Genomic DNA, 25,159 nt, shown 5'->3' on the forward strand with positions numbered 1-25,159 from the left:
CCCTCAGAATGCCCTCAGACCCCAGCGCTGATCACCTCGTCAGTGCATTGCTTGCATCTATTCCCCCCTCTAATCACACCTTGAGACACCCATCAATCTCCTCCTGTCACCCCCTAGCACACCTACCCATCAGATCAGGCCCTAATTTGCCCCGTGTGGGCTCCTGATCACTCGGCCAAACCCTCAGATCCCCCTCAGACCCCCTTCCGATCACCTCCCCAGTGCATTGATTGCATCTATTTTCCCCTCTAACCACCCCCTGAGACACTCATCAATCACCTCCTGTCACCCCCCAAGCACTCCTATCCATCAGATCAGGCCCAATACAACCTGTCATCTAAAAGGCAACCCTGCTTATGACCGGTTCCACAAAATTCGCCCCCTCATAGACCACCTGTCATCAAAATTTGCAGATGCTTATACCCCTGAACAGTCATTTTGAGACATTTGGTTTCCAGACTACTCACGGTTTTGGGCCCGTAAAATGCCAGGGCGGTATAGGAACCCCACAAGTGACCCCATTTTAGAAAAAAAAAAAAAGACACCCCAAGGTATTCTGTTAGGTGTATGACGAGTTCATAGAAGATTTTATTTTTTGTCAATTTTAGCGGAAATTGATTTTTATTGGGTTTTTTTCACAAAGTGTCATTTTCCACTAACTTGTGACAAAAAATAAAATCTTCTATGAACTCGCCATACACCTAACGGAATACCTTGGGGTGTCTTCTTTCTAAAATGGGGTCACTTGTGGGGTTCCTATACTGCCCTGGCATTTTAGGGGCCCTAAACCGCGAGGAGTAGTCTAGAAAACAAATGCCTCAAAATGACCTGTGAATAGGACATTGGGCCCCTTAGCGCACCTAGGCTGCAAAAAAGTGTCACACATGTGGTACCGCCGTACTCAGGAAAAGTAGTATAATGTGTTTTGGGGTGTATTTTTACACATATCCATGCTGGGTGGGAGAAATTTCTATGTAAATGGACAATTGTGTGTAAAAAAAAATCAAACAATTGTCATTTACAGAGATATTTCTCCCACTTAGCATGGGTATGTGTAAAAATACACCCCAAAACACATTATACTACTTCTCCTGAGTACGGCGGTACCACATGTGTGGCACTTTTTTACACCCTAAGTACGCTAAGGGGCCCAAAGTCCAATGAGTACCTTTAGGATTTCACAGGCCATTTTGCGACATTTGGTTTCAAGACTACTCCTCGCGGCTTAGGGCCCCTAAAATGCCAGGGCAGTATAGGAACCCCACAAATGACCCCATTCTAGAAAGAAGACACCCCAAGGTATTCTGTTAGGAGTATGGCGAGTTCATAGAAGATTTTATTTTTTGTCACAAGTTAGCGGAAAATGACACTTTGTGAAAAAAAACAATTAAAATCAATTTCCGCTAACTTGTGACAAAAAAATAAAAACTTCTATGAACTCACCATACTCCTAACGGAATACCTTGGGGTGTCTTCTTTCTAAAATGGGGTCATTAGTGGGGTTCCTACACTGCCCTGGCATTTTAGGGGCCCTAAACCGTGAGGAGTAGTCTTGAAACAAAAATGACCTGTGAAATTCTAAAGGTACTCATTGGACTTTGGGCCCTTTAGCGCAGTTAGGGTGCAAAAAAGTGCCACACATGTGGTATCGCCGTACTTGGGAGAAGTAGTACAATGTGTTTTGGGGTGTATTTTTACACCTACCCATGCTGGTTGGGAGAAATACCTCTGTAAATGACAATCTTTTGATTTTTTTTTTACACACAATTGTCCATTTACAGAGGTATTTCTCCCACCCAGCATGGGTAGGTGTAAAAATACACCCCAAAACACATTGTACTACTTCTCCCGAGTACGTCGATACCACATGTGTGGCACTTTTTTGCACCCTAACTGCGCTAAAGGGCCCAAAGTCTAATGAGTACCTTTAGGATTTCACAGGTCATTTTGAGAAATTTTATTTCAAGACTACTCCTCGCGGTTTAGGGCCCCTAAAATGCCAGGGCAGTATAGGAACCCCACAAATGACCCCATTTTAGAAAGAAGACACCCCAAAGGTATTCCGTTAGTAGTATAGCGAGTTCATAGAAGATTTAATTTTTTGTCACAAGTTAGCGGAAATTGATTTTAATTGTGTTTTTTCACAAAGTGTCATTTTCCGCTAACTTGTGACAAAAAATTAAATCTTCTATGAACTCACCATACTCCTAACAGAATACCTTGGGGTGTCTTCTTTCTAAAATGGGGTCATTTGTGGGGTTCCTATACTGCCCTGGCATTTTAGGGGCCCTAAACCGTGAGGAGTAGTCTTGAAACGAAATTTCTCAAAATGACCTGTGAAATCCTAAAGGTGCTCATTGGACTTTGGGCCCTTTAGCGCAGTTAGGGTGCAAAAAAGTGCCACACATGTGGTATCGCCGTACTCTCTGTAAATGGACAATTGTGTGTAAAAAAAATTAACAAATTGTCATTTACAGATATATTTCTCCCACCCAGCATGGGTATGTGTAAAAATACACCCCAAAACACATTATACTACTTCTCCTGAGTACGGCAATACCACATGTGTGGCACTTTTTTGCAGCCTAACTGCGCTAAGGGGCCCAAAGTCCAATGAGCACCTTTAGGCTTTACAGGGGTGCTTACAATTTAGCACCCCCCAAAATGTCAGGACAGTAAACACACCCCACAAATGACCCCATTTTGGAAAGTAGACCCTTCAAGGTATTCAGAGAGGGTCATGGTGAGTCCGTGGCAGATTTCATTTTTTTTTTGTCGCAAGTTAGAAGAAATGGAAACTTTATTTTTTTATTTTTTTTGTCACAAAGTGTCATTTTCCGCTTACTTGTGACAAAAAATAATATCTTCTATGATCTCACTATGCCTCTCAGTGAATACTTTGGGATGTCTTCTTTCCAAAATGGGGTCATTTGGGGGGTATTTATACTATCCTGGAATTCTAGCCCCTCATGAAACATGACAGGGGGTCAGAAAAGTCATAGATGCTTGAAAATGGGAAAATTCACTTTTTGCACCACAGTTTGTAAACGCTATAACTTTTACCCAAACCAATAAATATACACTGAATGGGGTTTTTTTTTTATCCAAAACATGTTTGTCCACATTTTTCGCGCTGCATGTATAGAGAAATTTTACTTTATTTGAAAAATGTCAGCACAGAAAGTTAAAAAAAAAATCATTTTTTTGCCAAAATTCATGTCTTTTTTGATGAATATAATAAAAAGTAAAAATCGCAGGAGCAATCAAATAGCACCAAAAGAAAGCTTTATTAGTGACAAGAAAAGGAGGTAAAATTCATTTAGGTGGTAGGTTGTATGAGCGAGCAATAAACCGTGAAAGCTGCAGTGGTCTGAATGGAAAAAAAGTGGCCGGTCCTTAAGGGGTAGAAAGCCCTAGGTCCTCAAGTGGTTAAAGCTTGTGAAAAAAATTGCACTGCTTTTAGAACCTAAAATCTGAAAGTAATCATACCGTTAGGGAGGTTCAAAGCTTCAGAAAACAGTACTGCATTCGATCTAGTGGGTTGATGAGCTCAGAGAAGCTCTTCTGCACAGATAACTGAAGTTTTCTTTTAACACTTCCTGTACTGGTAATAGACTTTTTTCTTTGCTACTAATGTTCTATATCATAGCAGTACTACAAATACAATTCATTATAACAAATTTATTTTCGCTTGTAAATCCATCTTTACTTACCTGGGGCTTCTTCCAGCCCCAAGAAGTCTTTTGGATCCCTAATTGCAGCTCCTGTGCTCCCCGGTGTCTAGCTGGCCATCGGTAAGGCTCGCTGACCCATTGGGCATGCGCCCACGTCATCAGGTGCATGCTGCACAGGGGCCGTAAGTGCCTGATGACGTGGGCACTCGCTTACGCCCATGCAGAAGTGCCGTCCCCGGATAGGTCGGGAAGCCTTTTGGGTGGCCAGCAGGACACCGGGGAGCACCGGAGCGCGGCAAATGACCCAAAAGACTTCCAGGGGCTGGAAGCGGAAGTGACGTCAGCCGCTAGAGCGAGAAGGCGGCGATGGAACGCAAGGAAGAAGGTATGTATCCCGCCGCCGCTGCTGCCCGCACACATTCACTAGCTGGAGGGGGGCACAGAGGGGAGAGCCCCGAGGTGAGGGAGAGGGGGGGGAACTTCCCCTCTCCCCGCCGACTGTGGGCAAGGCTTTCCCCTCATGCTGCCACCCCTCCAGCCCCCAAAAACCGGCCACGAGCGGGCCCCGGGGGGGGGGATTTTCAGGTGTCTGCTGCCCACATTACGATTTTCAGGTGTCTGCTGCCCATATTAGGATTTTCTGGTGTCTGCTGCCCACATTAGGATTTTCAGGTGCCTGCTGCCCAAATTACGATTTTCAGGTGTCTGCTGCCCAAATTACGATTTTCAGGTGCCTGCTGCCCACATTACGATTTTCAGGTGCCTGCTGCCCACATTACGATTTTCAGGTGCCTGCTGCCCACATTACGATTTTCAGGTGCCTGCTGCCCACATTACGATTTTCAGGTGTCTGCTGCCCATATTAGGATTTTCTGGTGTCTGCTGCCCACATTACGATTTTCAGGTGCCTGCTGCCCAAATTACGATTTTCAGGTGTCTGCTGCCCACATTACGATTTTCAGGTGTCTGCTGCCCACATTACGATTTTCAGGTGTCTGCTGCCCACATTACGATTTTCTGGTGTATGCTGCCCACATTAGGATTTTCAGGTGTCTGCTGCCCACATTACGATTTTCAGGTGTCTGCTGCCCATATTAGGATTTTCTGGTGTCTGCTGCCCACATTACGATTTTCAGGTGCCTGCTGCCCAAATTACGATTTTCAGGTGTCTGCTGCCCACATTATGATTTTCAGGTGCCTGCTGCCCAAATTACGATTTTCAGGTGCCTGCTGCCCAAATTACGATTTTCAGGTGCCTGCTGCCCAAATTACGATTTTCAGGTGCCTGCTGCCCACATTACGATTTTCAGGTGTCTGCTGCCCATATTAGGATTTTCTGGTGTCTGCTGCCCACATTAGGATTTTCAGGTGCCTGCTGCCCAAATTACGATTTTCAGGTGTCTGCTGCCCACATTATGATTTTCAGGTGTCTGCTGCCCACATTATGATTTTCAGGTGTCTGCTGCCCACATTATGATTTTCTGGTGTCTGCTGCCCACATTACGATTTTCAGGTGTCTGCTGCCCACATTACGATTTTCAGGTGTCTGCTGCCCACATTGCGATTTTCTGGTGTCTGCTGCCCACATTACGATTTTCTGGTGTATGCTGCCCACATTACGATTTTCTGGTGACTGCTGCCCACATTGCGATTTTCTGGTGACTGTTGCCCACATTGCGATTTTCTGGTGACTGCTGCCCACATTGCGATTTTCTGGTGACTGCTGCCCACATTGCGATTTTCTGGTGACTGCTGCCCACATAAGGATTTTCTGGTGTGTGCTGCCCACATTATGATATTCTGGTGACTGACTGCTGCCCACATTACGATATTCTGGTGACTGCTGCCCACATTAGGATTTTCTGGTGACTGCTGCCCACATGGCGATTTTCTGGTGACTGCTGCCCACATGGCGATTTTCTGGTGACTGCTGCCCACATGGCGATTTTCTGGTGACTGCTGCCCACATTACGATTTTCTGTCCCACATTACGATATTCTGGTGAACGCTGCCCACATTACGATTGTCTGGTGAATGCTGTCCACGTTACAATTTTCTGGTGACTGCTGCTCACGTTACGATTTTCTGGTGACTGGTGCCCACATTACGATTTTCTGGTGAACTCTGCCCACATTATGATTTTCTGGTGAACGCTGCCCACATTACGATTGTCTGGTGAATGCTGTCCACGTTACAATTTTCTGGTGACTGGTGCCCACATTACGATTTTCTGGTGAACTCTGCCCACATTACGATTTTCTGGCCCACATTACGATTGTCTGGTAAAATGCTGCCCACTTTACAATTAATTTACAGTGAAACGCTGCCCCATTACGATTATTTGGCACCTATGGGGGGGGGGGCCCCATCCAAATATTCGCAGGGGGGCCCAGTGATTTCTAGTTACGCCCCTGGTGTCAGTAATTAAAGGGATGAGTTGGCAACACTGCCGGTTCCCCGTAGCAGGATGGGGTGGCAGTCTGGAGATCACCAAGTTTACAGCGCACACTCAAAGCTCAGCAACAGAAATTGAACACCTAATATAGGTGTATACCATATGCGTACTTCCCAACTTTTTGACATAAGAGGGACACTTTAGCCACGCCCCTGCCATACCACTAACAAGCCCCTGCCATACCTCTAATAATGTCTCCGGCACACCCCTAGTTACGCATACCATAAAGATTTCATAAGAAAAATAGGTTTTACAATTCAATACAAGTCCTGTATATCCTGGTTCATTTTCCTTCATATTAACATTTTACGATAGAAAAAAAAATATCAATTTAAATTATGTGAATACATAGATCTGTACATCAGTCCTGAAAGAGGGACAAATAAGGAAAAAGAAGGGACAGAGAGAGGGATTTGGTTCCCAAAGAGGGGCTGTCCCTCCGAAAAAGGGACACTTGGGAGGTAGGCCATATGTACAAGGGTAAAAATTAATGATAAGGTATGATAGAAACGCCAACAATGATTGGACAAAGAAATGTAACACAAAGAGCACTCACCTCTTCAACCCCAACACGAAACTTGCTTTTGGCACTCAGGACTGGTTTTACTCCAGACAGCCACTGGACACTAGAAAATACTTTAGAGGGACCAATCAGCACTTGGCCCGGATAGAACCCATAGGAGTCATCAAAAAACAGGCCCTACAAAACAGCAAACCGTTTTGAAAATGTATTATGATGGCAAATACAGCAATGTTGACCAACATGGATGTCAGGAGTAGGCACTAGTGTAACTAGTAATGGTGTAACTAGATGAGTGTACTAGTCAATTTTAGTGTTGCATCTCCACAGAACAGACTATCTGCAGCAGAAGCTACTTTGAGATACGGGTACCCAGCACCCACAATAGAAAACATCAGGAAATTAAATAGGTTTAAACTGTAACCAACTGTGTCCAATATAGATAGTAAAGTATGTAAACTTTGCAACAATAGCTCACAAGTTTACCGTCCATGCTCGATCGGTATCAAATTGGTTTAAAGAACATAAATCAGCGTTTAACTTGTTCCATGGCCGCTCAAGTCTCCTGACCTCAATCCTACTGAGCACTTCTGGGACAAAGTCGAAAGTCACTTCAAAGCTTGGAAACGCCACCATCCAATCTGACCCAACTTAGAGCTGCCATTATGTCAGCATACGCCAATTTTCCTCAGCAAAGGTATCGGCATCTTATCGAGCCCATGTCAAGAAGAATATCGGCTGTGATCAGAGCTTAAAGGTGGACCAACTCGTTATTAGAGTGTCTCTAATTTTTTGGCCCATCAGTGTACATGGCATTATGTACAGAATAAGAGTTTACACTGTGCATATATTGATGCTAAACCACCTGTGATGTGTGCTCGTCCCCGTTTGATTTCAACTCCAAAGTTATCCAAGTTGAATAAAACGTGTCCATCAAGTTTAACCTTTTGAGCCTCACTGCACCCCAGTCCAGAGGAAAGAGAGCCACCGGCAGAAACTTTCTCTGACTGGTTAAAGGTATCGTCTTCCCACACCTAACAATCAAAGCTGGGGATATTTGCTGTGGTAAAGACGGTATCAAAGCTCTTTACTCAGTGCTCTCCACAAGCCTTATCAGCAGCACGCACCGCCCACCTGATCTTCCAGAGCGCTCGGATGATTTCCCCGAGTGCCCAGCTTCCTCTATCTCCTCACTCGACAATACTGCAAACCTAAATCTTGTAGTTCAGGCAGCATCCTCTGGATGGCAGCAGCGCCATAAAGAGATACAGCAGACGATCTTCCTCATACTCTATGCTGTTGACAGGCTAGGAGAGAGCCAAGCTGAGAGCCTCTCTTCCTCATTAATATTCACTGCAATCCAGGCTGGCACACCTCCTCCACCTGCTTCTGAAATACCTGTAAAGGTGGCCACACAAACGAAACAATAAAAAGATCCGATTTTACGGCAATTCAATAAAAACGGTCAGATTTAAAAAAAACAAATTCGAGCAAGAAATCCAATCGCATTTCCCATTTTTATATACTTCCAAGCAATTTTGGGTGCAAGCAAAAATGGGTAAAAATTGACCACACGTGCGTATTCAGATTTTTTTTAAATGTTACAGTCAGAAAAATTGATTGCAAATCTTGAATTGAAAATATATTTTAAAAATTGTATGGTGCGTGTGGTCATTTTTTGCTATGCTGCTGGCTATTATCAGTATTAGGGATTGGGTGCATAAGCCTTTGTTTTAGAACTTGTGCTGTGTTTCACAACTACTGCACTTTAGTACTTATCAGGTCAGGAATGCTCAGGTAAAAATTTTATAAAGCAGTGCTAACCTACATTACAGTTTCAGTTGGATTTGCTTTGATTTGAATTCTGTGTTTGGTGGGGGTACGTCCCGCAGGCATGTACTGGTACGTTGCACGGTCAGTTGGGTGCAGGGCAAGCCGAACGACGGCTCACCCTGCTGCCGCTGAATCACTGGATGGCATTACTACTATTCCCCGTCCAAGGCGTAGCAACTCGGAGGGAGAAGTAATTTCGGAGTCTAGCAATTCCCGTAAGGGTGTGGACTGTAGCGTTGCAGCTATAGCCGCACCGTCATCCGGCACTATGCATCTCTGTGCGTGCTCACAGATGACGTGCTTCACTGTCTTGCTTTACCCGGGTACATTTTTATGGCACCCGGCTGAAAAAAATAATTCTGGTGAGAACACCGTCTTTACCTGTTATAAAACATTGATGTCCTTAGTGTGGTGCCCAAAACTGTATTCCATACAACAGATGTGGACTCACAAGTGATCTATACAGAAGGAGTAGTATACCAGCTTATCAAGATTTCTTTTCCTGTTTATGCAACCTAGTATTGTATTTGCTTTAGCTGCTGCTGCTTGGCATTGAGAAAAATGCTAAAAATAACTTTCCACTCCATTGTCAGACATGGTCCGACAGGAGAATTCTCCAGATCTATTCTGACATGGTTTCGGACCTCTCTGATCAGAGTATCGGACTAAGACACTTTGAGCTCCTCCAGCGTGGTGCTGTGTCTCGCAGTGAAGTATTACGCCAGCGCTTTTAGGCTGCAACTGGTCGTGCGGCTGTTGGAACTAGTCCGAAATGGTGTCAGGCCCTCCTGATCAAAGTGTAAAACAATCCACTTTGTGAAAAGCTGGAAATAAAATGGACATTGAATAGTTAAGAGATTTAATTTGAATTTCTAAGCGGTAGCAAAGGGCAACGCAGGTTTCACCTGCAAGTGTAAAAGGGGCCTGATCGTTACGTTTGCACTTGTCTCATTCACATAGTTGACTGGTGCCTGGAAAGCAACTTGATAAGACAGAAATAGGAATAGATCATGAAAGCTGACATTTTTGTTCACTTGCATTTGTTTGTAACTCTCTAGATCTGTTACAATGGCTTTCATAGGTTAATCCTTTTGTTTGCATGAGTAGGCTGTCATAACTGAAGAGGTTTGAATAATGTAATCTGCTATTTCTAACTAGCTCTGTATACGCTTCCTTCTAACTGCCCCAGGCTGCAGAATGAAATGTGGCATCCCGGCACACATGAACTGCCATTCCCTTACATTTCATAAAATGGTTGATGTGAACTTCAGTGTATGCTGAGACATTGCAATAGTTGTTGCATTTTCTGTGGGGCCCAAAAGGGGGGGGGGAGGGGGTGTTAAGCATGCAAATTTTTTTATTATTATAACTATTACTTTTTTTTAACTCTCCCTCTCTCTGCACCCAAGGCATCTACCTAAGCAGATTAGCAGAGGGAGTGGGTACTGCTCATATACCGCTTTGGAATTGGGGAAGTGAGTAGGTCCTCAGATGTACCGTATATCTACCACCTGCACAACCACCTTTGTACAGACATGCACATCTGACTCAGCCAATGGCTACAAGAAGGTCCCTGTAGTTGAAAACTACCTGCCACTTCTCTCTGCACTAAAGAAAAAAAATTAAAAAATGCAACCCTTGCTTGCCCACGCATGTCATCTTGTAAGGTGTACGGTAATGGGTAAAGCATCAACCAAGCTTTTTATGAACTATCTAATGTAAAATGTAATGTTTGTACGCAGCATTTAACTACCATATTTTTGGACTATAAGATGCACTTTTTCTCCCCCAAAAGTGCAAATACAGGGAGTCCCCGTCTTACGATCACCCGTCAATACAAACCACTGACCCGCCACGTTAGGGACTCCCTGTACTCCCAGTGTACTGTGCGTCCCACTTTGAGGCCATCTCTGTGTCCTCTTGCTCCACTGTGTTTGCTGTAATTAGCAGCAGCAGCCCCTTGTATCACTCACATAACCAGAGGGTGCCCGCAGCGAACAGTGGCTTCTCCACCCACTCGCTCCCTCCTTCCCCCCTAGTGCCAGTTGTGTACGTTATGAGGCGACCAGGAATTGCTGACTGAGAGAAAGTGTGAGTGAGAGAAGTGGGAGAAGCCGCTAGTTGCCACCGGCACCCTCAGGTTAGGGGAGTGATACAACCAGCTACTGCCACTAATTACGGCATACACAGTCCCGGACATAAAGCAGGCCACGGAGGTGGACGGAAAGCGGGACACAGGACACTGTGGGAAAGGATGACTACACAAGGGGAACAGGGGGAAGGACACAAGGGGGAGAAGGAGGAGGACGACACAAGAGGGACACACAGGACACTGGGGGAGAAGGAGGAGGACACAAGAGGGACACACAGGACACTGGGGGAGAGGGAGGAGGACACAAGAGGGACACACAGGACACTGGGGGAGAGGGAGGAGGACACAAGAGGGACACAATAGGGACACACAGGACACTGGGCGAGAAGGAGGAGGACACAAGAGGGACACACAGGACACTTGGGGAGAGGGAGGAGGACACAAGAGGGACACACAGGACACTGGGGGAGAAGGAGGACGACACAAGAGGGACACACAGGACACAAGGGGGACACAGGACACTGGGGGACATGACGACACAAGGGGGACAGGAGGACGGCAACAGTGGTATATGAGGAGGACATAACTGGGGAAAGAACATCTACAAGACCCTCCTGGGCTATGGATGCACCAGGTTTAATATATTTTTTTCCCTGTTTTGTTCCCTCTAAACCTAGGTGCATCTTATAGTCCGGAGTGTCTTATAGTCCAAAAAATATGGTAGTGTATATTAAGGAATTTGTACCTCTTAGAAAACTATTTCATTTGCTACTCTTCTCTTTTGATTTCAGAGAATTGGGTTGCATCTTAGGGCTACTTCAGACAGGTGGTTGAACCATACAGTTCATATGCCTGCAATATCTGAATGACTGCAACATGCAATCATCTGAAGTCACTAACATGGGCAGTTGGAATCTGTGGTTGCCATACAGTGATAAACTACACAGATGTAAACTGCCACATATAAAATCTGGTGGGCAAATGCAACCCACCTGGATGTTACTGAATTTACTACAGTGACGTCCATTTGCTGTACCACTACCACCATTTGTTACTTGCGAACATCGTACACAGGACATGAGTGGCTGGCAGGCTGTGAATCCATCACTGTCAGCTGTCCATGTGAATTAGGCTATAGCAAGAGCACCTTACCCATCATCTCAGCACATCCATGATAAGAAAACTCTACCAAAAATGATTAATCAGTAAAGCATGAAAGACTGTTCAAGGTTTTGAAATTGACAATGTAAGCAGAAGGAGCAGCAGAGGAGACAATTTCAGCAGTAGTGAAGTCATGCAGCACATTATACAATCTCGTATAGGGCTTCTACTACAGCAATGCAGATGTCTGCAAAAAAAATACAACCACATAAAAGAACAGAAATAGTCTAGAGCCAGATTATTACAAACCTCTGTCTGTGACAATTTTAAAGTCAAGCTAAACTGAAGGAAAAAAAAATGAATACTTATCTGAGGCGTCTACCAGTCCCCTGCAGCAGCCCTGTGCAATCACAAAGCGATCCTTTCGCAACCCTCTGTGAATTGGATGCCTGGCCACCTCCTGCTCGCGCTCCTGTGGACGGGAGCGCTCTGTCTATGTGCCGTATGGAAAGATTTCTATTCCGCAGGCTCAGAACACTCCCGGCGACTGGAGCGTGATTGAGGCCGCGCATGCACTGTGGCCTGACGACTTGCCAGTCGGCTGGCCACAATCGGGCCGCTGCGGGGGACTAGAGGGACACTTAGTGATAGCGCAGGCACAAGGTGGCTGCAGGGGGCTAGTAGAAGCCCCAGGTAAGTTACATTTTTATTTTTTAACTTCAGTTTGGGTTTCCTTTAAAATTGAACCTGAGGCGAGAGTGATATGGAAGCCACCATATTTATTTCCTTTTAAACAAAAGTTGCCTAGCTGTCTTGGATCCTCTGCCTCTAATACATTTAGCCATAAACCCTGAACAAGCATGGAGATCAGGCGCTCTGACTCGAGGCTGATTGGATTAGCCACATGCTTGTTTAAGGGTTGTGACTCAGATACTACTCATGCCAGAAGATCAGCAGGGCAGCCAGGCAACTGGTATTGCTTAAAAGGAAATAAATATGGCAGCCTCCATATACCTCTCAGCTCGTGTTCACTATAAGTGCATCTTATATACCCGCCCCCCAGGGATTATTTTCTTAAAAGTTTTCCTCTGGAGGCCAAAATGTCTCCAAATACCGCTGTTACACAGCATAAATAGGAGGGAACAGATGTAGGAAATTCACATCGCTTTTCGCTAAAACTGAAGCCTGAAAATCGTATTTGTAAAATCCAAATTAACTAGACCAGTCAATTAACTAAAGCATTAAAAATAATTCTGTGTCAAACATGACAGAATAATGCTGTATAAATCGAAATACTGTAAGTCCAAAGGCAGAAACAAAATGTAGCCACACCTTCAACCCAGCCACATGACCAAACAAAGCTCTGCATTGAAACATAAGACTGACCTCTAGTCATGTGCACACAAAAAAGGAGCATTGTCACATCTCTGTTCAATCTATATAGTGTTGGTGTTCGAATGCTGCATAGTAAATTCAAACATGGAATACTCCCGACCGCCGCTGATCACTACCCGAATGAGTGGACAAGACGGCGTTCACTGGCTTGAGAGTCACATTGTGCTTCACGTGACTCCGATACTTCCTCCTTTCAGTTTAAAGGGACTCTGTAACAAAAATGTCATTGTGTTTTCTACCATCCTACAGGTTCCTAAACCTATTACAATGTGCTCTGGCTTACTGCAGCACTTTATACTATCACCATCTCTGTAATAAATCAGCTTATCTTTCCCCTGTCGGACTTGTCGTCCTGTGTCTGAAAGGCTGCCAACTCTTCAGTGTGATCTGCTATGCATGCCCCCTCTATGCACACTCCCCTGTGTGTGTTTTATTTACATTAGCCAGCTTTTCTCTGCTCTCTTATCTTTTACAAGCTGGATAAATCCTCTGTTCACATACTGATGAGTCACATACTGCAGAATTACAGACAACCAGGCAGAGCTGTCTGCAAGAGTAAACAAACAATCAGCTTCTTCAGTGAGCTGCAGGGGGAAAGAAACACACAAATGATCTCTTGAGATTCAAAAGGAAGGCTGTATACAGCCTGATTGTGTATAGATGTATTTGCTATGTGTGGACATACTGTACATCAACCTACTTCCTGTTTTGGTGGCCATTTTATTTGTTTACAAACAAACTTTTTAAAACTGCTTTGACTACTTTTAATGCGGCGGGGAGCAGCGAAATTGTGACAGAGGTTTTGTGTGATTTTAACAATACAGATTCTCTTTAAAGTGATGTGAAGCACAACACAACACACAAGGCAGTGATTTCCTCCTGACCCCGTCTGCTCATTCGGGTGCTGAACAGCGGCGGTTGGGAATATTTGGTGCTCAAATTTACTATGCTGAATTCAAACACCCAAACTATCCAACTAACTCCAACATGCTTGCTTGAGGTTAGATGGGTGGAAGTGGAGTCTTGCAAGTCACATAGACCAGAGTGACTTTACAGGTATGGATGAGGACATGGTTAAGCTGATTTAAAGAGAAACTGGGGAAAAATGAATAGGGAAAATTAGGTGTAAATGCAGAAAATAGACATTTCATTTTTCACCCTTCCTAATTTTTAAGCTTTAATAAACGAGTATTTATAAAGGTACTTACTGAATCACTGGCATGGGGACAGACATCATATAACTTAGAAGCATCTTCTGTGCTCATTGAACACCTACAGCAGGAGATGAAGGGGTGTGTTATAAAAACGTATAAAATCACAGAATTAACAATAGCAATCATCACTGCCAATATGCTAAAAATTACCTGGCTCCATTTGATAGCTTCAGGATAACTTGGTTCTTGAGATCATAAACTTTTCCCAGCCAGCAGTCATATGCGATGTAATCTCCATACATGATGGGCTAAGAGTAAAAGTAAAGAGTAAACTAAAACTTGTACAGCAAAAAAAAAAAAAAAAAAAATAATGATGACATAGTAAAACACACCTTTTAGGTCTATTGAGTTACGATCTGGCCACACTATCGCATTGCTCTGCAACGCAAGTGGGCGTATGTTTTACAAAAGCTCCTGGCTCCTGCGTTGCATTTCCTCTCTTTGAATTACGATCCTGTCTTTAACTTTAGGATTATGTCATTATTTTAAAGGAGTTATCAGGCATTTACTAATTAAATAAGGGCTACTTACCCGGGGCTTTGTCCAGCCCCAAGCTCCCAGCATGTCCCTCGCCAAAGCTCTCCCCGCCGCCCCGCCGTTCACCGCCTCTGCCTCCCGGTCCGCGGTGATGACGTCAGGCCGACCTGGAGGTCGGCTTGTACTGCGCCTGCGCTAGCGGTGCTATCACTGCCACGTGGACCGGAGCGGTGATTGACAGCGCCACTCGCGCAGGCGCAGTACAGGCCGACCTCCAGTTTGGCCTGACATCACCGCGGACCGGGAGGTGGCGAACGGCTGCGGGGAGAGCTGCGGCGAGGGACATGCTGGGAGCTGGGGGCTGGAGGAAGCCCCCGATAAGTAGCCCTTATTTTACTACTAAACGCCTGATAACTCCTTTAGGCCTCCTTTTACAGACTGTTGAGCTGTGTGCTCAGCAAGCAGTTATCAGGCAGCAGCGAGCAGTATCCAGGCAGCAGTGAGCAGTTGTGAGAGTTCAAGAGGTATTTCACTGCCTATCAACAGTTCGTGGAAAAGAGGCCTTAAGGATTGAAACCTTAAATTTAGAAGTCAATTCTTAACTTAAGGACATTATTTTAGGGTAGGTGAATTGCTAATTGAATACTAAATGCCTTATCACCATGGTGATAATTATGTGCTGTTTTTACTGTTATTAAAGACAGAAGCTTAGTGAATTGTGCACATTGTTTATTACAGAATGAAGAGGACAACCTCCATATTCCTCACTTCAGGTAACCTTCAACCAGAAATCAGCAACAGGTTCAGAAGACTTGGCTCCCTGACCGCTAATGAGGGCTGTTTGAGCAACCCATCCTCCAAAGAAACAAAAACCATGAACAAGTGCGATAAGACTAGATGATCCTGCATCACTCTGCAAGCAGCATCTATTGATAGCTACCCTGCAGCTGCAAGCTAATCAGTCACATCTTACCCATATGTGCTGGAGGTCTTTGCTGTTAACCGGGTGCAAGAAACAGTTTGTTCCCACCAGCTTCACCATGCAGTCTATGTTCACATCAATAACTGTACCGCATTGACTATCCTAAGAGAGATAAAGAGAAAACATTACAAAAATATAACAACAAATCCTCTCCAGCAGAAACTAGACGCTGGGCTGAGTGTGACAAGTTATATTGGCTATTCAGCAGCTTGGGGAATTTTTTTTGCTTAGCCTTTTTGGGGGCCGCTGATGGTAAATCCTACTCCGCACTTGTGGCTGTCTATGCCTGATGCGGCATAGGATTTACGCCAACTGCAATTTTAGCTCCCGATCGAGCGTACCCGAGAGGGGAAATTAAGCTGTCATATAATAGCTGACATCTCCCCTTAGTCATCGGGAGCCATCGCGATTGGCTCCTGATCACGTGATCTCTACAATCGCTGGTGGATCGTATTGATCACTATTAGAGCAGCAGCGATCGGTAGGGAAGAGGATCCACTCACCTTCCCGACGTTCCCTCCGCGATCGTTGCTCCCCTCCGCTCTGGCCGGCATTTCTGCTCGCTCGGATGTAAGTGTTGGGTCCTGGGCTTGATGACACCATCAAGCCGCGACCCGGAACTTAACGGCAGTGCAAGCGAGGATGCCAGTCAGAGCGGAGGGGGATAGAGCTGCTCACCCCTGGAGCCTGGGAGGTGAGTAAAGGCTGCTGGCATTTCGGGGGACACCGGGCTACATAGGGGACACCATGCCCAGCTAGGAATACTAGGGATCCGTCTGCCTGACCCCCCCAAATGCCCCCCCTCCCCGCATGTAAAATGAACTGATCCTTAAAGGAATACTTAAGTCTAAAAAAAAAAAAAAAAAATTAGATTTACTCACCCAGGGCATCCCTCAGCCCCCTGAAGCTAGATGGTGACCTCGCAGCCCCGCTCCGATCGTCCTGTCCCCGCCGGCGGCTACTTCCGGGTTCGGCGACAGGCTGGGAACGCGAGTGATTTTCCGCGTTCCCAGCCGCTATACCACCCTCTATGCTGCTATAGCGTATAACATTTACACTATAGCAGCACAGAGGGTGATATAGCAGCTGGGAACGCGGAAAATCACTCGCGTTCCCAGCCTGTCGGCGGCTGTCGCCGAACCCAGAAGTATCCGCCGGCGGGGACAGGACGATCGGAGCGGGGCTGCGAGGGCACCATCTAGCTTCAGGGGGCTGAGGGATGCCCCGGGTGAGTAAATCTCATTTTTTTTTTTTTTATCTTAAGTATTCCTTTAAAGAGAACCCGAGGTGGGAATTACTTTTACTATTGGGGCACAGAGGCTGGTTGTGCGCACTAAGACCAGCCTCTGTTGCCCCATCGTGTGTCTCCATGTCCCCCCTGCTCGCCGCTATACCCCCCGCATTGCTGGCGACACGCAGCGTGTCGCCAGCTCAATGTTTACCTTGCGCTGTCAGTCAGCGCTGCTCCCCTGCCTCCTCCGCATCGGCGCACCCGCCCGTGTCCCTTCCCTCCCGCTGATAGGAGGGAAGTGACGCGGCGGGTGGCGCCGATGCGGAGGAGGCGGGGGAGCGGCGCTGACAGACAGCGCAAGGTAAACATTGAGCTGGCGACACGCTGCGTGTCGCCAGCAATGCGGGGGGTATAGCGGCGAGCAGGGGGGACATGGAGGCACACGATGGGGCAACAGAGGCTGGTCTTAGTGCGCACAACCAGCCTCTGTGCCCCAATAGTAAAAGTAATTCCCACCTCGGGTTCTCTTTAAGGGAAGTTAGGCAGCTAGTCCTCAATGGGTTGAAGGAAAAAAAAAATTAAAAAAAAAACTTCACAAAACACCACAGAGCTTTATTTCACATATAGTCAAAGCACAGTGATCCCGAGCCGAAGCTCAGAATTAAAATAAGATTATATGCCTGAAGAGAGGGAAGCCTCAAGATCCTACTGAGGCTTCCCTCAGTGCTCCGTGGTCCACCGTCACTGAGTGTGGCTCCCCTCCCGATCAGGGCTGCGCTCCTCCTCTGTTAATAGTGGCCGTGCATGCACAGTAGCACAGAGCTGCTCATACACGAGTAGCTCCGGCTTATTGAGTTTGCGCGGCTACTTGCAGCCATGCTATAGGAAAAGGGAGGTGTGCAGCCCTGATATGATTAGCAACAATGCCTTGACAATCTTCCGGGGGACATCAGAGCAACCGAGGGAAGCCTCAATAGGATCCTAAAGCTTCCCTCTCTTCAGGTAAGTATTTCAACTTGTACCCCGGCTTTGGCTCAAGTACACTTTAACATGTTCTTATTTTAGAATACATGCAAAATCCTTTATATGTAACTTATTATGGAATCCTCCTGACCATGTGATCAATGTGAGCAAATGAGATTGGCTCACAGTGATCACTGGTGAGGAGCTAATGAAATCATCTCCTGACCGCCTCACAAAGCTATGTTGTCATACAGACAGCAGGACGAGAGGGCTGTGGTGGCAGGAGAGCAGTGCGCTTATTGAAATCTACGTCTTGGCAGGGATAACAGCTCCCAAACAGGGTGTAGATTTCAATTAGCACCATCTGGAAGAGGTTAATAAACATTAAAAGGGACACTAGGCGAAAAATTGTTAAATTTAAAATATGTGCTAACATATACAAATAAGAAGTACATTTTTTTCCCCAGAGTAAAATGAGCCATAAATTACTTTTCTCATACGTTGCTGTCACTTACAGTAGGTAGTAGAACTGACAGATTTTGGACTACGGTAGTCCATCTCTTCATAGGGGATTTATTTATTTTCAAAAGCACTTAGTGAATGACAGTTGCTCCATCCAACTGCTCAAAAACTATGTAGTGAGCAGGGAGGCTGGACAGCATCATTGTTCAAATCCTTTTTAGGGAATATCTTTATTAAGAATAAAGGCCATGCTGAGAATCCCCTATGAAGAGATGGACTAGTCCAAAACCTGTCACTTCTGTCAGATTTCTATTACCTACTGTAAGTGACAACAACATAGGAGAAAAGTAATTTATGGCTCATTTTACTCTGGAAAAAAAAAGTATTTCTTATTTGTATATGTGTGCCCATATTTTAAATTTTAAAATTTTTCGCCATAGTGCCCCTTTAAAATACAAAAAAATCTTGTGCAGCACTGATAAAGGTTTGAAGGGATTTTCAAAGAAAGCAGAGTCTCACTTTAACAGGCCTGGAAGAAAAGATCAGTTTCCTGGATAACAGGAGCAATGCTAGCTAATGCATTCATCACTACACTCTGCACTTCATTAAGCAAATCGGCATTTTAATAAAACTAACAGCAATTGAATCTGCAATCCTTCTGGCTGCATTCACATTTAGCATTCTTCTGGTGTGTACAAGCAACATGTCTGGTAGTTGTGCTGACATAACGCAATAATCTGCTCTGCAGAGGTGACCCAGATGTAGTGATGAGATTTAGCTTTGCTCATGTTCTCTAGTCTTACAGGCAGCAGCTTGTGAGGGAGGGATGTTTTCATGCTACTCCACTGAATTATTTCCCAATTGTTTTGCTTCCAGTACTATCTGAATTTATAACCAACATACACATTATATACATTCCCAATTTTATATAATCAAGCTGAAAATTTACCACAGACACTTTATAAACATTACCTCATACACACACTAGATGGAAGTTATCAGTTCAGTGCGGTCTTAGCTAATAATCTAGTGTGTGTACGGCTGCCTTGCCCCTAGTGTTGTTTAAAGATCTGGCACACCAGTTCCTTAACCCCCTTGGCGGTATGAAAAATACCGCCAGGGGGCAGCGCAGTTTTTTAAAAAAAAATTTTTTTTTAAATCATGTAGCGAGCCCAGGGCTCGCTACATGATAGCCGCTGCTCAGCGGCATCCCCCCGCTTCGATCACCTTCGGCGATCTCCGTTTAGGAAATCCCGTTCAAAGAACGGGATTTCCTGGAGGGCTTCCGCCATGGCGACGGGGCGGGATGACGTCATCGACGTCAGCACGTCATTGGGACTCCGGATCCAACCCTCGGCGCTGCCTGGCCCTGATTGGCCAGGCAGCGCACGGGGTCTGGGGGGGGGGGGGGGGGCGCGCCGCACCAGGTAGCGGCGATCGGGCGCGCGGCGGTGGCGATCGGGGTGCTGGCGCAGCTAGCAAAGTGCTAGCTGCGTCCAGCAAAAAAAGAAAATTTAAATCGGCCCAGCAGGGCCTGAGCGGCACCCTCCGGCGGCTTACCCCGTGTCACACACGGGGATACCGCTAAGGAGGTTAAAGCGGACCCAAACCAAACATTTTGTTTTTTTATTAAAAATATTTAGTTGCACCACTCTGACACATACAAAGATAAACACTCCTTCAAACCTATGATCATTTCAGTGCATGCTTTTCACCCTTCTCTTTTCATAACTAGGGTTATACTGGGGGCAGCCATTAGCAATTCCTCCTTTGCTGGACACCATCTACTCCACCAGTTTGCTGGATTTTGTCCTGGCAATTTGAAAGGAAGGGAAGGGTTCCTCCAATAAATGTAAAATATTTTATATTTGTCATCAGGCAGCTGAAAAAAGCCTGCTATTTATTATTATACATTTAGAAAATAGCTTTTATTTCTGAAATCTTGTATTTGGGTCCACTTTAAGGCAAGTCTGAAATCAAATAAAAAATAAAACAGATACCTAAGGAGAGGGAAAGCTCTGGGTCCTATAGATCTTTCCCGTCTTCACACGATGTCCCCGTTCCCCCGCAGGCTCCTCCATTTGAATCTCCCGCAACAGGAGACTTCGGAAGTCTTCATAAAGCACTTGGGCTCCCGGAGACCAGCGGCTCTGTACTGTGCATGCGCAAGTGAGGGCGCTCGCGACGAACAGAGAGGGGGGCGGAGGACATTGAGGGAGCGATCAGGCCGGAGGGGGCTGGAGTAAGCCCCAGGTATGTATAAATTGTCTCCCCTGCCCCATCTCAGGTTCAACTGCAAAGAACAAGTACATTGTTCCCTGCCTCATCCAGCCCACTTGTGGGAGATATAAAAAGACAAACCGAGAGCCCAATATAGTGTAGTAGGTATTAGCCCAGGAGAATTTGAATGACAAGTAAGTATTATACTTACAAACATGGGTTACCGCTGAGGCAACCACTGTATAGGCAGGTGGGGAGTATAAACCTGTCCCCACTCAGGATTAAGATGTCGCTCTCTGTGATAGAAGAAAAGAGGGTGTGTCACCCTTCCACCAAGGGTGGATCGCTGGATAACTTGATGTACAGAGGCGCCAGTAGGATAAAAGATACTTAAAAAGTTTAAAACTAGGTGGTGGTGGTGGTGGTGGTGGACCAACCGACCTAAAACAGACACGATGCTGTCAATTAAAGTCAACGATAATTTATTCACATACTCCAAGGAACACTGCAGTGTTCCTTGGAGTATGTGAATAAATTATCGTTGACTTTAATTGACAGCATCGTGTCTGTTTTAGGTCGGTTGGTCCACCACCACCACCTAGTTGTTTTAAACTTTTTAAATATCTTTTATCCTACTGGCGCCTCTGTACATCAAGTTATCATCCCGCCCACTGGAAACCATTCCATTATGCACCGCACTGTCATCCCAGCTCCATAGCAACTGTATATTTCCAGACCAACAATGCACAGAACACAATGGCATTTCTTAGCCCTCTGATTATGGGTGGGAAGGACACAATTTACCAACTGACAGCGTATATTACCTTTGTGCCCATTCGACGTACAACATCTCTGGGTACCAAAGAGCGGTCCTCCAGCTTCAACTGAAGAAGGAAAAAAAAATTACATTTTGAATAAAAAGAAGAAGACATGCAAAAACTGTTCAAATTGTTAGATTGAATAAAAGACATATATCCATCAAAGTAAACCCACACCAGAAACCAGGTGAAAAAAAAAAATAAAATAAAAATAAACAACAACCCTGGACCAAGGGACTGGTAACTATAAAGACATTACATGGATTAATGTCGCTTATAGCTGGACACTGCTCCCGAAGACTTCCAAATACCCTTTCAGCGGGGGATTGAAACGGGGGGGGGGGGGGGGCACCGAGAGAGGAGACGGAAGGCTCTATACGACCCAGAGCCTTTCCTCTCCTTAAGTATTTGCTTCATTTTTTTTTTTTTTAAATGCGGTTCTCATTTACTTTATAGAGAGTCTGAAGCGAGAATAAATCTCGCTTCAGACCTCATAGTCAGCAGGGGCATGTGTGCCCCTGCTAAAACGCCGCTATCCCGTGGCTAAACGGGGGTCCCTTACCCCCCGAAATCCTCTCTGAACAGAGCATCCCCTCTTCCGCATAGAGGCAGGGCTAACCGCCGCAGCCCTGCCTCTTGCGCGTCTGTCAGCGCGTATCTCCGCCTCTCCCCCGCCCCTCTCAGTCTTTCTTCGCTGAGAAAGAGGGCTGGGGGAGGGCTGCAGCCGTTAGCCCTGCCTGAAGAGCAGCAAAATCTACGACCAAGTTGGTCATTGATTTTGCAGGGGAAGGGGGGGTTGGGGGATCAGGGACCCTCGTTTAGCCACGGGATAGCGGCATTTTAGCAGGGGCACACATGCCCCTGCTAAATATATAGAAGCGAGATTTATTCTCGCTTCAGTGTCTCTTTAAAAACCAGATCAATTTTCAAAATTTTTGACACTCCTCCCATTCATTAGCCAATAACTTTACGTTATCACTACTTATAACACAAATGATCTACACCTTGTTTTTTTCGCCACCAATTAGGCTTTCTTTGGGTGGGTTTTTTTTGCTAAGAATTATATTATTTTGTAAGCATTTTAAATGGAGTAAGGAGTAAAAAATATAAAAAGTCATTTCTCAGTTTTCAGCCATTATAGTTTAAAAATAAAAAAAGGTGCTACTGAAAATTAAACCCGCCCATTTGTCCTGGGTATTACATTTAAATTACTATCCTAGTACAATGTATGGCGCCAAACTATTTGGAAATAAAGGTGCATTTTTTCCATTTTGTGTCCGATTTGTATTGTAAATGATGTGACTCTTTATCATCTCCCCCCTCCCCATAGTTAGCCAGATGTTCTCCTATACATACAGTATATTCCCCCGTCCCCCATAATAGGCCAGATGTGCCTCTATACCACCCCTCCCCAGGTAACCAGATGTGCCTCTGTACCCCCCCCCCCCTCCACATCAGTTAGCCAGATGTGCCTCTATTTCCCCCCCCCCCCCCCTTCCCACAAAGTTGGCCCAATGTGCCTCTCTACCCCCCCCCCCCCCCATGGATGGCCAGTGAGCGCTACACCCATAGTCTGGTGTGGGCCCGTTTTTGACACCCCTAAATGCTAGGAGTCCCCCCCCCCCCCCCACACAAAGATGGGCGCAAGGAAGCATTATAAAGTAACGATCTCTCACCTGACCTAGTTCCTGTGGCGATCAGGCTCCCCTCCATTCATTACCGCTGTCAGCCTTACTATACCTAATGGAATGGGTCCCGGCTTGATGACATCATCAAGCCAGTACCCGATCCATTTGGCACCTAGAGGCCGACAGCAGTACTGAATGGAAGGGAGCCCGAATCTCCGCAGGAACAACAATAGGTGAAAGATCTTTGTAATCCTCCACACTGCCCAATTGCAGGATGGCTGTGTGGGGGGTGATTACCGGGGATCGGGCAGGGTTGGGGATATCGGACCCCTGTGAAGGGATCCCTGTTTAGTGTAGTGAGAAGGAGGGGGGTTGATGAGTGCAGGCGTGTGCTAGCACCATGCTGTGCTTATATAAAGGGCCAATTTATATTCACATCATGTGGCTTTCAGGGGCCGCTTGCAACGATGTGAATATACTGTAGTTAGGAAAGGAGGTGGTTATAGGACCACTATCGCAAAAATTGTAAAATGTAAGATACATGCAAACAAATAAGAAGTACGTTTCTTCCAGAGTAAAATGAGCCATAAATTACTTTTCTCCTATGTTGCTGTCCCTTCAGTAGGTAGTAGAAATCTGACAGAACCAACAGGTTTTGGACTAGCCCATCTCCTAATGGTGGATTCTCAGGATTTTCTTTATTTTCAAAAGTACTTAATGAACTGCAGTTGCTCTGTCCAACTACCAAAAACGTGTCCAGCAATCACGGAGGCTGGCCAGCATCTTTGTATAAATCTTTTTCAAGGAGTGTCTTTATAAAGAATAAATGCCATGCATGAAGAGATGGACTAGCCAAAAACCTATCGGTTCTGTCAGATTTTTACTACATTCTTTAAGGGACAACTGTAGCAAGAGGTATATAGAGGCTGCCATATTTGTTCCCCCTTAAGCAATACCAGTTGCCTGGCAGCCCTGCTGATCTATTTGGATGCAGTAGTGTCTGAACAACACCAGAAACAAGCATGTAGCTAATCTTGTCAGTTCCGACATTAATGTCGGAAACGCCTGATCTGTTGCTTGTTCAGGGTCTATGGCTAAAAGAATCAGAGGCAGAGGGTCAGCAGGACAGCCAGGCAACTGGTACTGCACAAAAGGAAAAAAAAAAACATGGCAGCCTTCCTACAGTTGCCCTTTAAGTGGCAGCAACATAGAAGAAAGGTAATTTATGTCTAATTTTACTTTAGAAGAAACATACCTTTTATTGGTATGTGATTACATGTATTTTTAATGTTACCATTTTTCGCTATAGTGGTCCGTTAAGATAACCACACACATGCAATTAAACAGCATTGGTCTACAACTGCTAGCACTCTACTAACAGGATCCTATTGGAATCAACTTAATTATTGGATAGGTGATCTATTTATCCATGAACAAATGCATTTTCAACATACTATGCCATGTCAAAAGTCTGCTACGGACTTCAGCAGCGGTTGCTGACCTCATGACGCGAGGTCATTTACATTTGAAGTACCGTAATATGTGTTCACGGTGGACATGCCGGCCTGAATGTAGGGTATAAGGAATGCACTGAGCTGTGTATTGTATAATAAACTACTTCAGCCCCAGAGCAATTTTCACATATCAGCGCTGCTCCCATTCTTTCGCCAATACCTTTACGGCTACTTATCACACCTAAATCATCTATAGATCTTGCATAACACTGAAACACCCTAATTCTGGGAGACAAAAGTATGGGTCGATACACACGCCTCCCAATTAGGAACTGAGCTACTTCTTTCCATGAATTAACTGGGCTTCTCTCAAGCCATCTACCTCCCTGCCCACAAAAAAGGACACTTGACCAGGGCTGTGGAGTCGGAGTCGTGGAGTCGGAGCAATTTTGGGTGCCTGGAGTCGGGAAAAAAATGCACGGACTCCGACTCCTAATGAATTTAAACTGTAATTAAAATAGAAAATATGATAAAATGTTCTATTTCTCAGATAATAGTCATCATAAATAATTTATATATATAGTAATAGCTGTGCTTAGTGCACAAAAATGGAATAAACCAATCAAAATTAGTTACTTGT

The 25,159-nt window shown here is 45.3% G+C and overlaps 1 protein-coding gene across 2 annotated transcripts in view; it reads right to left on the reverse strand.

The window, feature by feature from the left end:
• UBE2O (ubiquitin conjugating enzyme E2 O) overlaps window positions 1–25,159 on the reverse strand; it is a 112,386-nt gene that overhangs the window by 56,976 nt on the left and 30,251 nt on the right. The window contains exons 2-6 of one of the 2 annotated variants that reach the window (XM_068263164.1): window positions 21,444–21,503; window positions 15,735–15,845; window positions 14,435–14,532; window positions 14,279–14,342; window positions 6,686–6,829 (exon numbers count right to left, since the gene is read on the reverse strand). In XM_068263164.1, the coding sequence (XP_068119265.1) occupies window positions 6,686–6,829; window positions 14,279–14,342; window positions 14,435–14,532; window positions 15,735–15,845; window positions 21,444–21,503 (477 nt within the window). The remainder of the gene's footprint in view (window positions 1–6,685; window positions 6,830–14,278; window positions 14,343–14,434; window positions 14,533–15,734; window positions 15,846–21,443; window positions 21,504–25,159) is intronic. The other variant, XM_068263165.1, reaches the window with a different exon arrangement.

This window comes from Hyperolius riggenbachi, chromosome 12 (genome assembly GCF_040937935.1).
Source record: "Hyperolius riggenbachi isolate aHypRig1 chromosome 12, aHypRig1.pri, whole genome shotgun sequence".
NCBI classification, from domain to species: domain Eukaryota; kingdom Metazoa; phylum Chordata; class Amphibia; order Anura; family Hyperoliidae; genus Hyperolius; species Hyperolius riggenbachi.